This window comes from Tachypleus tridentatus, chromosome 10 (genome assembly GCF_004210375.1).
Source record: "Tachypleus tridentatus isolate NWPU-2018 chromosome 10, ASM421037v1, whole genome shotgun sequence".
NCBI classification, from domain to species: Eukaryota; Metazoa; Arthropoda; class Merostomata; order Xiphosura; family Limulidae; genus Tachypleus; species Tachypleus tridentatus.
In genome coordinates this window covers 135,516,219-135,529,126 of record NC_134834.1, presented here as the reverse complement: position 1 = coordinate 135,529,126, position 12,908 = coordinate 135,516,219, and the positions used below count along the sequence as shown (strand labels likewise).

General features: G+C 33.1%; 1 protein-coding gene across 2 annotated transcripts in view; it reads right to left on the bottom strand.

Annotated features, from left to right (window-relative positions):
- LOC143230392 (A disintegrin and metalloproteinase with thrombospondin motifs like) overlaps positions 1-12,908 on the bottom strand; it is a 43,586-nt gene that overhangs the window by 18,260 nt on the left and 12,418 nt on the right. For both annotated transcript variants that reach the window (XM_076463892.1, XM_076463893.1), the window contains exons 7-10: positions 12,514-12,673; positions 8,843-9,018; positions 8,642-8,713; positions 6,689-6,896 (exon numbers count right to left, since the gene is read on the bottom strand). In XM_076463892.1, coding sequence (XP_076320007.1) covers positions 6,689-6,896; positions 8,642-8,713; positions 8,843-9,018; positions 12,514-12,673 — 616 coding nt within the window. The remainder of the gene's footprint in view (positions 1-6,688; positions 6,897-8,641; positions 8,714-8,842; positions 9,019-12,513; positions 12,674-12,908) is intronic.

Sequence of the window (12,908 nt, the reverse complement as noted above, 5' to 3'; positions counted from 1 at the left end):
ACTCTTCTAGAATTCACTACCACTAAAACTAACTTTATGTTCAATGACCGAAACTTCTTTTATATAAATGGCTTAAGTATGGGCAATTCCAACTCACCAGTTCCAGCCAACATTTTCATGACACAGAGTGAATCTCAAGCGATCAATTCAGCCTTACACCCACCACTATACTGGTATAAATATGTTGACGATACAATTACTGGATTCACATCTACAGAATACACAGTTAGTTTTTCAATTACGTTAACTCGATACACCCCAACACGAAAAACTAACCAAATAACATTGCTCAACCTCAATATCTCAAGAACCGATACACAATTCAAAACAGAAATCCACGAAAAAATCACCCATACTGGACTATACATTCCCTTGTACTTAGCACATAAAACAAAATAAAAACTCACATATTAAAAAACCAAAGAAAAAAGCTACAAAACTATGATAACCCCATAAAATTAATAACGAAATCAACAAAATAAAACAGGACTTCATCAGTATCAACAAATTTCCTCCGAAAACCGTTGAAAAAATTATACACACAAACCTAGATCCATAACACAGTCAACAATAAACAAACAATAATAATCCAAAGAAACGACAAACTACAAAACTTTATACTGCTGTATACCACATAATCCTGATATTAGCAAAAAAATAACTAACATTTGGAAAAAACTTTCTAGTAAACACCAACTATATCCAAAAACCAGGTACAAAACTAAAGTCCATACTATGTAAAAAATACACTGACAATAATAACACCAACATTATTTATAAAAAACAATGCAACAACTGCGACAACTTTTGTATTGAAGAAACAAGCAGACAAATGGAAACTAGATTCAAAGAACAAAAAAATACCTTCACACTGTTTTGAACACTGCAAATCAAATAAACACAACATAACCATAGAAAACACCTAGATACTAAGCAGGGAAACCCACATAAAGAAACTCCTCACCCCTTTTACCTGAAGATGACCTAAGAAGGTCGAAACGTTTTCTGTGCTTTATTTTAGTTAAAGTTTTAGTACCCATGCCAGCCGTCTTGATAATACATTTTCAATTCAAGTGGGTTTTTCGTCATCACGAATCACAACAAAAACTGTGTTCTGCACTTTTGAGCATGGTTACGTTATATGAGTAGCGTTCAAACATAACTATTCAATAAACGTAGCTCAAGAGTTGATGGTGGGTGGTGTTAACTAGCTTCCTTCCCTTTAGTCTATCATTTTGAAACTAGGCTAATGCGGGTAGCCCTCATGTAGTTTTGTACAACATTCAACAACCAGTGAATTGATTAGCTGTAGTTTTATTAGAATGATTTTTTTCCCTAAAACGGTCTGAAATTTCCAATTTACAATAGTTTGAAACCTGGTCTTCCGTTGTCATACTGTCACATTTTAAACCATTATAGTTCTATTTTCTTTTTACTTTAGGCAACATTTGAAATACAATCTGTAATGTACTGAAGTTTTATCACCACAGACTGGAGCAATTAGCCATAATAATACAGAAAGATCCCTTACAACAGTAGTTTGTATATAATAATTATGGAATGTTTAAGATATTTTAACTTACCATTTATTAAACTAAAGTAATATAAGTATAGAAATAATGCTGTGGCTTTGCGCCAAATTTATTATATTGGTTTATATAATAGACCAACCGTTTGATGATAACATTACACAACATTTTAGCAAAAGTCTTGGATCTCCATATCACAGATTATATTTTCATTTTTGGTGAAAAGAAAACAGGACGAAGTGGATGAAGCACAAGCTTGAATGTAAAGAAATATGGGACACTTTTTCAATGAAATTTTCCTAACTTTGCTGAACAGCGAGGGAATCTGCCTATCCATTTCAACAGTCGAGGCAGCAAGTTTTCAAAACTGAGGGAAAGCAGTGAATGCTGCAAGTATAATGCTAGAAAATGAGAGGAATCCAAATCGGATCTGGCAATTTAGTTGGATGAGGAGGTGGCAAATTTGTACCAGAACTGGTATGATTTTGGTATTTGCCTGTAGGTATACAAGGGCGAGGATTAGAATTGTAAGGAGATACATGGGCAGTCATAACACTTGTATACCAATAACGTTTTACGAAAACCACAGATAGGTTCCTCAACAACAACTTTCTCCTGGCGAATAGAAAGAAGGAAAATATAAATAGAGAGATCACGCCCTGAACGTTCAGAACAGAGACATTTGTCATTATCTTCAGTTTTAGCATCGATGCTCTCAGAATAGATGTACTGTTGAGCTCATTACTCAGTTTTGCTTAAATTGGTGTTTGTGGTAAGAGCATCCAGTGCTGACTAGAAAGACCCAAATAACAGTGGACTGTACGAGTGTATATAAGTGTACATCTACGGTGTTTTGCAATTTACTGCAAATAACAATAAATGCTCTGGTGCAATATAACAAAGTTATTAATTTCATGCATACAATGAGCTGTTTCTTATCCAAAGAACAAATTTTGGTATTGTTCTGCAATTATAGATGGTCCGCTGTCCATCTGCAACCTAGAATGGTTATTTGTACAGTACATAGAGTGTAATTAGCCAAAGCTAGCGATAATCCTAGAACCGCGCCATCTCACCTCGTTCGAAAGTAAACCTAGTAATCAGCACATTCGAGATCTAAATTATTATTTGAAGATTCTGCTAACAATCTAGATGAAATCCAGTAGCAGCAACTCAAAGACTTGTTGGTGGAGCGTGCTGATGTATTTATAGAACCAAATGGTCAAACTGATGGAGCTAAAGTCAACAAACATCACTTATATATACGGGTGACCTAAGTCTGATTAAACAACCGCCTCCCAAACTTCTCTGTAGTCATCGCAGCGATACGGTGTGTGTTAAATAACAGAATCACAATGCCACCAGAAAGTGCTTTATCATCCCTGATAGTTATTATCAAAAAGAAGGAAGTAATACTCAGGTTCTTTATTGATTTTAGACAGGTGACACTGTAACACTCATTGGTGTGTCTTCACTAAAGTATATGGACAATTTTCTGGACATGTAGGAAATTATCCATTAGTTCAATATCTTAATCTGACGACCGAATATTGGCAAGTTGAACTAGACAATGAAAGGAAACTCTTTTAGCTCTTGTGATTTGCTTTTATGAATTTTATATCATGTACTTTAGCTTTTCTTAACGGACCTGACAACTTTGAGAAGCTAATTAAATTAGCACTTTGAAGCTTATGTCTGTTCTGTGTTGATGTCTAAAAATGGTATACCGATAGATAAAAATGGCATAATTGCAATTTAAACATTATATGCATATTTATGTGCATGAAAGTGGAATTTCTCAATCACGTTGCATGAAAATGGGGAACATTCACAGATCCTGTTAAAATATCAGTGGTGTGAGATTGGCTTTAACCAAATGAAAATCTTGCTTTTCTTATGCTTTCGCGACTTATTAACAAGCCCCCTGCTAGTCCAGCGGTATGTCTACGAACTTACAACGCTAAAATCAGGGGTTCGGTTTCCCTCGGTGGACTCAGCAGATATCCCGATGTGGCTTTGCAATAACAAAACACACACTTATTATCGACGTTAGTTGGCCAAATTCATCTTTATCGGCTTTTGTTAAAAATAAAAAGAATTTCAGACGGAGAGAGGAATACACGCAAGTATTCCAGTCCCTAAATAGTGGTTTAATAAAAGTCGTGGTGTTGGCATATCCTCAACAGGACTTTGAATTCCTGCTAAACAGTGACCGTGGAATTGGAGCAGTGTTCTCACAGTTGCAAAATGAAATAGAAAAAGTGATCATATACAATGATAACATGATCATTACTCTATAATAAAATGCAGTTATTGCGTAACATAGAAAAAACTGTTTTCAGTCGTTTTTGTGAAGCACTTCCAACGCTACTTGTATGGTAGAAGTTCACTGTTAACTTGGATCATGTAGCATTGGACTTAAAGTAATTAAGTAAATTTGAAAAAAACTTAAAAAGATTACAGCACACTGGATTACAGAATTGAAATAGTATGATTTAATCAGAACTTGTTTCACAAACCCACAAAACAGAAATTATGTCTTCTCATTAAATGTTCACATGGTATGTTTTACTGCAGCAACAGATCATACTGTAGGAGTTTCCACTAATGGAAAATATTTTGATTAACATTTCTGAAACTAAAGGAAGAGCAACTGAAGAATTCCAATCAACCATGGGCACTCCTTACTGTAGAGTCAAATGAAAAGCATTTGACAAAGGAACAGAGCATGGTTGTACGTGACTTGAGGTACTTGTATATTTAGCAACTAATGTAAGAAGGTGAGCTGTACCAATCACCAAAAGGTGTTTCGGAATCTGTGTTGTAGCTGGTGTTTTCCTGTAATCTAAGGCACAAAACTGTACAGATTTTGCATAACACAGAAATTGAAAGACACCAAACGTTGCCTGAACTTCTGGCAATGTTAAACAATGGTTCTTCTGGCCCCAATCAAACCGAGGTGTTCAGCATTGCTGTAAATAGTATATGACACATATCACCCACACAAAAAAGTCAATCTAAACAGAGTAAACCCCAGCAAGAACTTTCTTATTCTTTATCTTTACACAGAATTGCCCTGGAAATAGTTGGCCTACTTCTATAAATGAATGATGGTCATCATTATATACTATTGGACATCGATTATTTCACCAGTTAGGTCGAGGCTTATTGACTGTTCATTACACTTGCAGAGCCCATAACTGATGTACTGGCAGAGTGTAAATAATGAGGTTCAGAAAACCTGAAGAAATTAACTTAGAAAACCTGAAGAAATTAACTTAGAAAACCTGAAGAAATTAACTTAGGTTATGAATCAAGTTTCAACATCCACCTTAGACAATTATGTAAACTGTTTTATGTTTTGGTAAAGACACAACCTTCATCTTGTCACTCATGGCCTGACGAGTTTGTAAAAAGGGTAATACAGACTCTTTCAAGCACAACAGAGATGAGCACTTGCCTTACATCATGATAAGATATGCAATAGAAAAAGCTCGAGAAGTTTCTTACCGAACCTCCTTATGTTTGGTCCAAAACTTTGCTTCTGGTAAATATCATATAGGATCCATCCTCTAAAGCTGACACCCCACAGTGTCCACAAGATTATGTGAAGTAGCTAAAGCCAGCATCAGTTGATGCCTACAAATTTGCACATCAGCAGTTTGGAAAGACTGCCATGTGTCAGAAAAGATGTTATGATAAGACAATGAACAAATACACCAAAGTAGATATTGTGTGAGGTTGTGCTATGTATTAGCCACAAAACAAACTATAGTCTTTGTTTTTATGTTTAGGTTATACTTCTTATATATTACGTATATTGTATTCAATATTAAATTGTTTGAGTTTATATTTTTTACAGTCTTTCTTTATCATGTGAGATGTTTTTCTCACTGTTAACGCGTTCATGTTGTTGTAATTCATGTTTACTTGTTCGTGTTGGTTTATGTACTGTATTTCCTTTGAGATATTTCATAGGAGACGTATTTCGATGTTGAATGGTTCATTATACATGTTACCAATTTGTCATTGTTAAAAGGCCTTTTTTTTCTTGTGTTTGTTGTTTTGTGTATTTTTAATTATATAATTTATGCTACGTTTTTTAAAAAGAGTTTAGTATATAATGTGTAATATTTCTGCAGTGAAATGTTTTTTTGTAACATATGGTGATATTTTCAGACATTATATATGTTTTGCAGTAAAAGAGTCTTATTGTAGGCTTTATGTATCGGTATTAAAAACTTGCCCACATGGCATGGTGTAAGAAAAGGATAGTTTGTATGCTTCTTGGCATCGTTACGAGTTTAAAGCGAGTTTGTAAAATGATTTGTAAATTAGATTTAATTATCGACTTAAATCAAGCTTAATTTAAGGAAGGTGAGAAAGGTACAGTGTAGGAACTTATCACAAGATCAAGGGATAAACACTCTTGCTTTGACATATCATCGTTTAGGATGCTTTTTGTAACATTTATACTTACTACATGCAACATTCCATCTCATTTTATGTCACTTTTATAAACTGACCAGGCTTCATTACCCCTAGATGTATTCCATTGCTTTGTTTTGAGCGAAATTACTAAATCTTATTCATATAGCAATAAAACATTTTATTTTAGTAGACTGAAAGTGAATTCCTTCCTTTAAAAACCATTAAAATCAGATCCCGGCCTTAGTAAAGTCATCCTTAGAATTAGTTTTGGTCATATTGGATTATTAGTAACCTTGAGAAATATTTATCTGTTTTTACCAGTGAGAATCCTTATTTGTGCTTGTGACTTTGAAAGACACTGAGTTAATATATGCACGAAAAACCACGATTTAAAAAAAGGTTGAATTAAAATGCAAAAATGAATTCATATAACGTACCTATAGCATTAGTCATGGAGATCCAATTTTATATAAATTAAATACATTTTATTTCTGATTACAATTGCCTGTTCTTGTTCTTGAAATTGTAACGCGTCTAACTATTATTGCTAAATGTTATGTACCAAACACTTCTAATCTATTACTGCTAGATGCTAAACACCAAACACTTATAATCTACACACGGTACCTGAAACTTCTGTTAATTAATCATAGTTACATATTTCTGATTGTTGTAAATTTTTAATACACATAGTTTCTATCCAGAAGGTAAAAGCATTACGATCTTACCAGTGGTCCCTCGGTTGCAACGTCCGCCCTCTGTGCGACGACGACACATGTCAAGTTTCGTCACGACCACAGCTACGTCGTAGCTAGGAAGACGATATTCTCGGTATAAGTATTTCCCAAGGTCTTTCAGAGCTTCTCCTGCATCAACAGCATCTGTGTTTGGAGGTGGGAGTATGTTGTTTGCGAGGTAAGGTGTGGCGGCTTCATCCTGTGTTTCAAGGAAATGTCGAAAATTTAGAACTCTGTTTAAATTAAGTACTTATTTAACTTTTGAAGCTGCCAGTGAAATTCATCAAATTTCACTCTTATTAAAACATTCATTGGTAAGTTAGAATGCGTTTGTTCTTAAGACCAACCCTTGTGAGGAGTGAAAGTGTTCCATTAAATGATTCATTTATCTTTAAATAACAAGAGATTTCACGCAAGAAGTGTCGAGAATGGTTCGTGAGATTATGAATATGGATAAAAAATAGATTTAATGACAAGAGACAATCCTTTGACTTGTTTATAATTTAATGTTGAACAATGCACAAGAAGAAATCTGTTAATTGACTTTTACTATTTCTATGATCAATGACAATTAACTTGTGTGATAGCAACAGTTCCTGTTTAGTAGAGAATATATAGAAAAGTACAGTATCCAAAGTTTTCCGACAAGTTCATATGTATCTTTTTTATTCATGTTTTAATGTTCTGGTTTTTATCTATTTTTACCAAATTATCTTATAATCCCCGGTGTTTAGTGATAACTGTAAAACAAATAATAAACTCATAATTTCTAACCATTGTTAGATTTCTCAACATCGTAAATAAGCATTCAGTTCAAACCAAACGCCATAATTAATGCTCATATTGCTATTTTGCAAAACGCTTATAGTACTTTAACATCATAGAGTGAAGTCAGTATTGACAGTAATAAGAGTCTCTGCATTATCAGTTACATGGAGGGTAAATGAAATGTTTTGTTACCTCATTTATTTATTTCCTGATGAATAAAAACTGAAAGCTTTTATTCACGGTCTTGTTGAATAAGTTAAGTGCTAGTTTTCTCAGTCTTCGGTCACATAGACCTAATTTTAAGTACTTTTGTTATTTATTAAACTTTTGCAATATAAAAAATGTAAATAAAAAAGTCAAAGGTCACAAAGTTGGCATTCAACCAAACTATTAAAAAGGGTTAAAAAGTATTCCTATAATGTTCCTATATTTCACGGTAAATAATATTATTTCCCTACAATTTGCTACCAAAACAACCTTATAAAATCCTGTGTTTGTGTATAACTTTTATCTTTTTTTCAATATCAGCTTTAAGCAATGACATTGAAAAGGCTTTTACTTGGTGATAAATATTTAAATGGAAAAGCAATCACATAATTATTGAGTATATAACGCCTTATGCTCACGAAGAATGCTCACTAATTATCAATAGTTTGTGGAAAGATGAATCATAATGACTAACACTATAAGCAGAAGCCAGCGAAGCACAGTCTAATGATTAATAGTTTGTGTGGCATTACATCATAATAGGTAGCATCTTATGCTTGCGAAGCACGGTCTAAGAATTAATAGTTTGTGTGGCATTGTATCACCATAAGTAACACAAAACAGCTTTCCACAAGGTGTTCAATGGAGTTGCTATTATGTTTCTCCATAGTAGAAACTTGTAGTGCAGAGCAAATAGAAGAATTGTAAGGAAAAAATATCATAGTCACGTTGCGACATAAAGTCACATAAACTGTTAATAAATTGTAACTTTATCTTAGAGACAATAACGTTGAAAATGAATTGAAATACTTTCAACAAGGCTATACACACAATAACAATAATTTGTAATAATTTAACCTTAATTAAAACTGATTTAACAATAGCTTGTGATATACTTTAATTGTGAACGATCAAATTATTAATGAATTTTGATAATTATTCTTCTTTTAATTATAATGATAGTTCTACCTTGGCTACGATCACTCCGGCTAGACTCATCCGGACTTTAGGCCGAGAAAGTAACTTGTATCGAAGATCTACCTAAATGACAGAGATACAACCGCATAAATGAATAGCATGTATTCACAAACCACTGTAAAAAATAAATAGTTTTCAGTTTTTGTTGTTATTTTTACGTTAGATTTATTCTTAATCCCCACACAAACTTACTCCATTCCAGAAGCTAATAAAGTATCTCTTGATAAGCCTGTTATTGAAGCCATGCAGCCTAGCAGCTCGATGGTCAACGATCAGTAACACCTCCGGCCACACAGATCTGGGGGCCGAACGTTTGGCCCGTTGTCGAATAGTTTCATCATTATTCATCGCTGGGGTTTCTAAAAGGGCTACAAACGTAAAAGTATTGTTAAAACGTTTTCGCACCTTAATAAATGACTTAGGAAATACAAATATAATATAAAGTTAACTGGGTGCATTCGCAAAGTACTGATTAATAAAAATAGGAATTTAATATTTTTTCAACTGTTCAGTATATTGGGAATAAGCACTGTTATAAAAAATAGTGCTCTGTTATTCGGTCCTAGAAACAAGAGGAAAAGGTATTTAGTATGAAAACGTAATTATATATGGAGTTTACTTGAGTATATTAGCACTTCTTGCTAATATAATAACAAGTTGGCAAACGATGATTTATAAGAATAATAATGTAATTGGAGGGACATGCTTGTTGTTTCCACAAAACATTGATCTGCTTCAGACCAGCAAGGGCTCATCCGAGTTATCGTCCAAGAAAGTTACTTGTATCAAAGATCAACTTAAATAACTTAGACACAACTGTATAGTTGAACGATATATTTTCAACCCGCGCTAAAAGAGAAACCAATAAAACGTGTTTTGATAACATATGAGAGCTCGATGGGCAACCATCAGTAACACCTCCGGCCACATAGACACTATTTGTGTGTCTGATACAAACATGTAGAATATTCACAAAAATCTTTATCATTTCATTACGCTTATACATGGATGCTTGCATTCCAAACCAAACTAAGTCCACTATTATTTGACGAAAAACTCATCGGCAGCATTATGCAACACTCAAAGTATACAGTCGAGATATTATTATGTTTATCTAAAGGAAGGTTCGTATATGACCATTAAAGAAATAATCATTTTAAGTTATTGATTGTCTTAAACATGATGAACTAAACATAGATGTAAACAACACTAAGACAACAGTAATTTTGTGATCTTAAGACATTCTTTGAATATACATCAACTATGATTTGTAAAGAGTCGAATCATATAGAGGAATTTATTATTTAGGGAGGATCATCAATGATGATGTTAATTATAGAAGAGAGATAAAGCGAGTGATACAAGAGACACAAACAACGTTTCTAAATCTTAGGAGAGACTTTAGCTAAAGAAAAGATTACAGAATGTTACGTATAGTCAGTCATACTACACGAAATGGAAATATAGACCCTGTCTACTGATACAAAAAGACAGTTGGAAGCACTTAAATTGTGGCGTTATAAACGAAATGAAACAGATAATAGGGATAGAAAAATATGCATTTCTGAATACAAAGAAAGTACTGATAAGTAGTAAACATTCTAGTTGTACAAAGTCAAGAGTTTTGAATTGTTATGTTATACCAGTTCTTATGTATGAATCAAAATGTTGGACAGTATCGGCAACTATGGAAAAGAAAATTAAGGCAATTCAGTTGCAGTTCTTAAAGCGCTTCTTGAAGGTACATGTTGGACACGTTACACCTCAAATGAAGATATTTTGTGAATACAGATTGTTGGATGCAGTTGCTGACTAAAATAAGAAAAAGACAGTTGGAGGAAAGAAGAAACTGAAAGCGTGATCGTAACCGGAAAGGCTGAAGGAATGTGAAACCATGGAAGACGGAGGTCGACTTCTGTCAAGAGTCTATCTAAATGGATGAATAAATCGACATTGGTAGTTATTTGTGCCTCAAAAAGAGGATATTTGTGGAAGACCATAGTCACCAACGTCCTGTTTGAATATGGTACATGGAGAGAAAGAATTATAGACGAATGATTAATATTAACATCGAAAGAAGAACTAAAGAGAAAGTGTCGGACGGTACAACAACAACAACAAAAACAACTTCTGGAAACGACAAATTTCAGACCTGAATGAAGGTATGCAAAGAAAGAGAGAGAAACAGGAAGAAACTCGTTTGGCTCGATAACAAGAAAATGTATTGGAGACGAAAAGCTGAAATCATAAGAGTTGGTGCAGTCAGCAAGGAACAGTTAAGATCCCTAGTGATCGACTCTAGTGACTGGTTGATTGTTGTTAATCTTATTGTGATGTGATGTCACACAAGCCACAACAATAAAAATTAAAAATCTTTAAAAGGTGGGCTGAACAAAAAAAATGTAACTAAAACTAAATTATGATAACAAGCAAAAATTTTCATTAAAAGTCTAATGATGAGCTTAGCATTTCACAAGTTAAAGGTTAGAAGATGAAACACATATAATGCGCAGACATGTTTGAAAATAAGTCTATGTAAAGTCCATTGTTTCACTAAGATAGATATATCCCCACAACTAACAACTACCTTTCTGTTGGTAAACTACACTTGTTAATGACATCTTTGATCTGCACCGTTAATTCTTTCACACCAAATGTTGGTGTGTGAAATTCATGCACACTGAAAGCTATTTCACCTTTCTGAGATGTTTTAGTGTTTTTTTCTGATTGATAGCATGTACTTGTTATAGAGTACATGGATTAAAATGGTTCTTCGTTTCCTTGTGACACGAAAACAACATAAAAATGTTCATGTGATGTAATAAATGTATCCATAATTTCAGCCTAGCACATAAGAAAGCCAGTAAAAGGGTAGTAATTTACAATATCCATAAGTTTCTTTATATTTAAAAAAATCCAAAAAAACAATTAAACAATATTTAGCAAAATTGGTAATCAATAATTACTGCTTAATAATATGGAATATATATACATTTACATATATATGGATTTTTTTCTAAATGCTGTGCTTTACTAGCGTTCTACACCTAAAAATTTACTTTATTTTAAACAAAGTAAGTGACAGTCATATGAGTGTTTCTACTATTAACAAATATTTGTATTTTAATATTTACTTCGACCTACTGATTCAGATATGCTTTGTTAATTGCTTAAACTCGTGTCCCATGTTGTTGTCATGTGTCTGTTTAAGCTCAGTACAGGTTTTATTTCTAGCAGATTAATCATAATCACCATTGAACAGTGACACAAGACAGTCAGTACTTTCATGACTGTAATCCTTTATAAGATCTGAGTTAAGATAAATGACGATAAAAAAATTTATAAAAATCACTTTGGGATAAAGTTTTCTCTATTGTCTAACACACAGTATTATTACCTAACTGTGTACTTAAGTCTATTAACTATAAGCTTATGATGAATTTTCAGCATTTAATTTGCTTCTCATATTCAGATTTCAAGTGTCAAAACTCAAACCTTCCAGTTCCCAGTGTAATATTACAAATCACTTCATCTTTATGTCACCCAATACTTTTTAATAAATACTTGATATTTCTCAGTCTTGTCATAATTTGAACAAGCGCTTTTATATTTTTATAAAACTCTTCTAAGCACTTTATAAGTGCTCAACATAGCCTGATAATGCCTTACGTTTATAAGTAATCAGCATAATCCATAAAACACTTGTTTAGCCTGTTTTGACTAAACATTTAATTTTTATAAACTCTCGTTATAGTATGATTTAACAATTTATATTTATAAATACTTATCCTATTCTGTTTAAAGACTTCCTATACAGTAGTTCTCAAAATAACATGATGGACACTGCATATGAATATACTTACCATAATCTGACTGATCATCAACTTCAAAATCTTTCCTTTTCCAAACTACGTGAGTGCTGTTTTCCACATCACTAATTGACATCGTTAGGTTTGTTTCTGGTTTCTTGGAATCATCTAGAAGTAGAGGTTTAATTACCATGTCGTGACCTATCGTACCCTCCTAAATGGAAGAACAGAATCAGTTATAATATGAAAAGCTCACTGGAAAAGTAAGTAGTAGTTGTAGTCTCGGTTTGAAGTAATTGTAAAATTTAAATATATATTTGTTTAATAAATCTTAAAATACTTTTGTGAAGTATCAAAAGTTGAAAATAATGCATAACTGATACACTGGTTTGTTTTGAAGTTTTGATATATTTACGAAAAGAAAGTGATGATCGGTTTGAAACGTTATT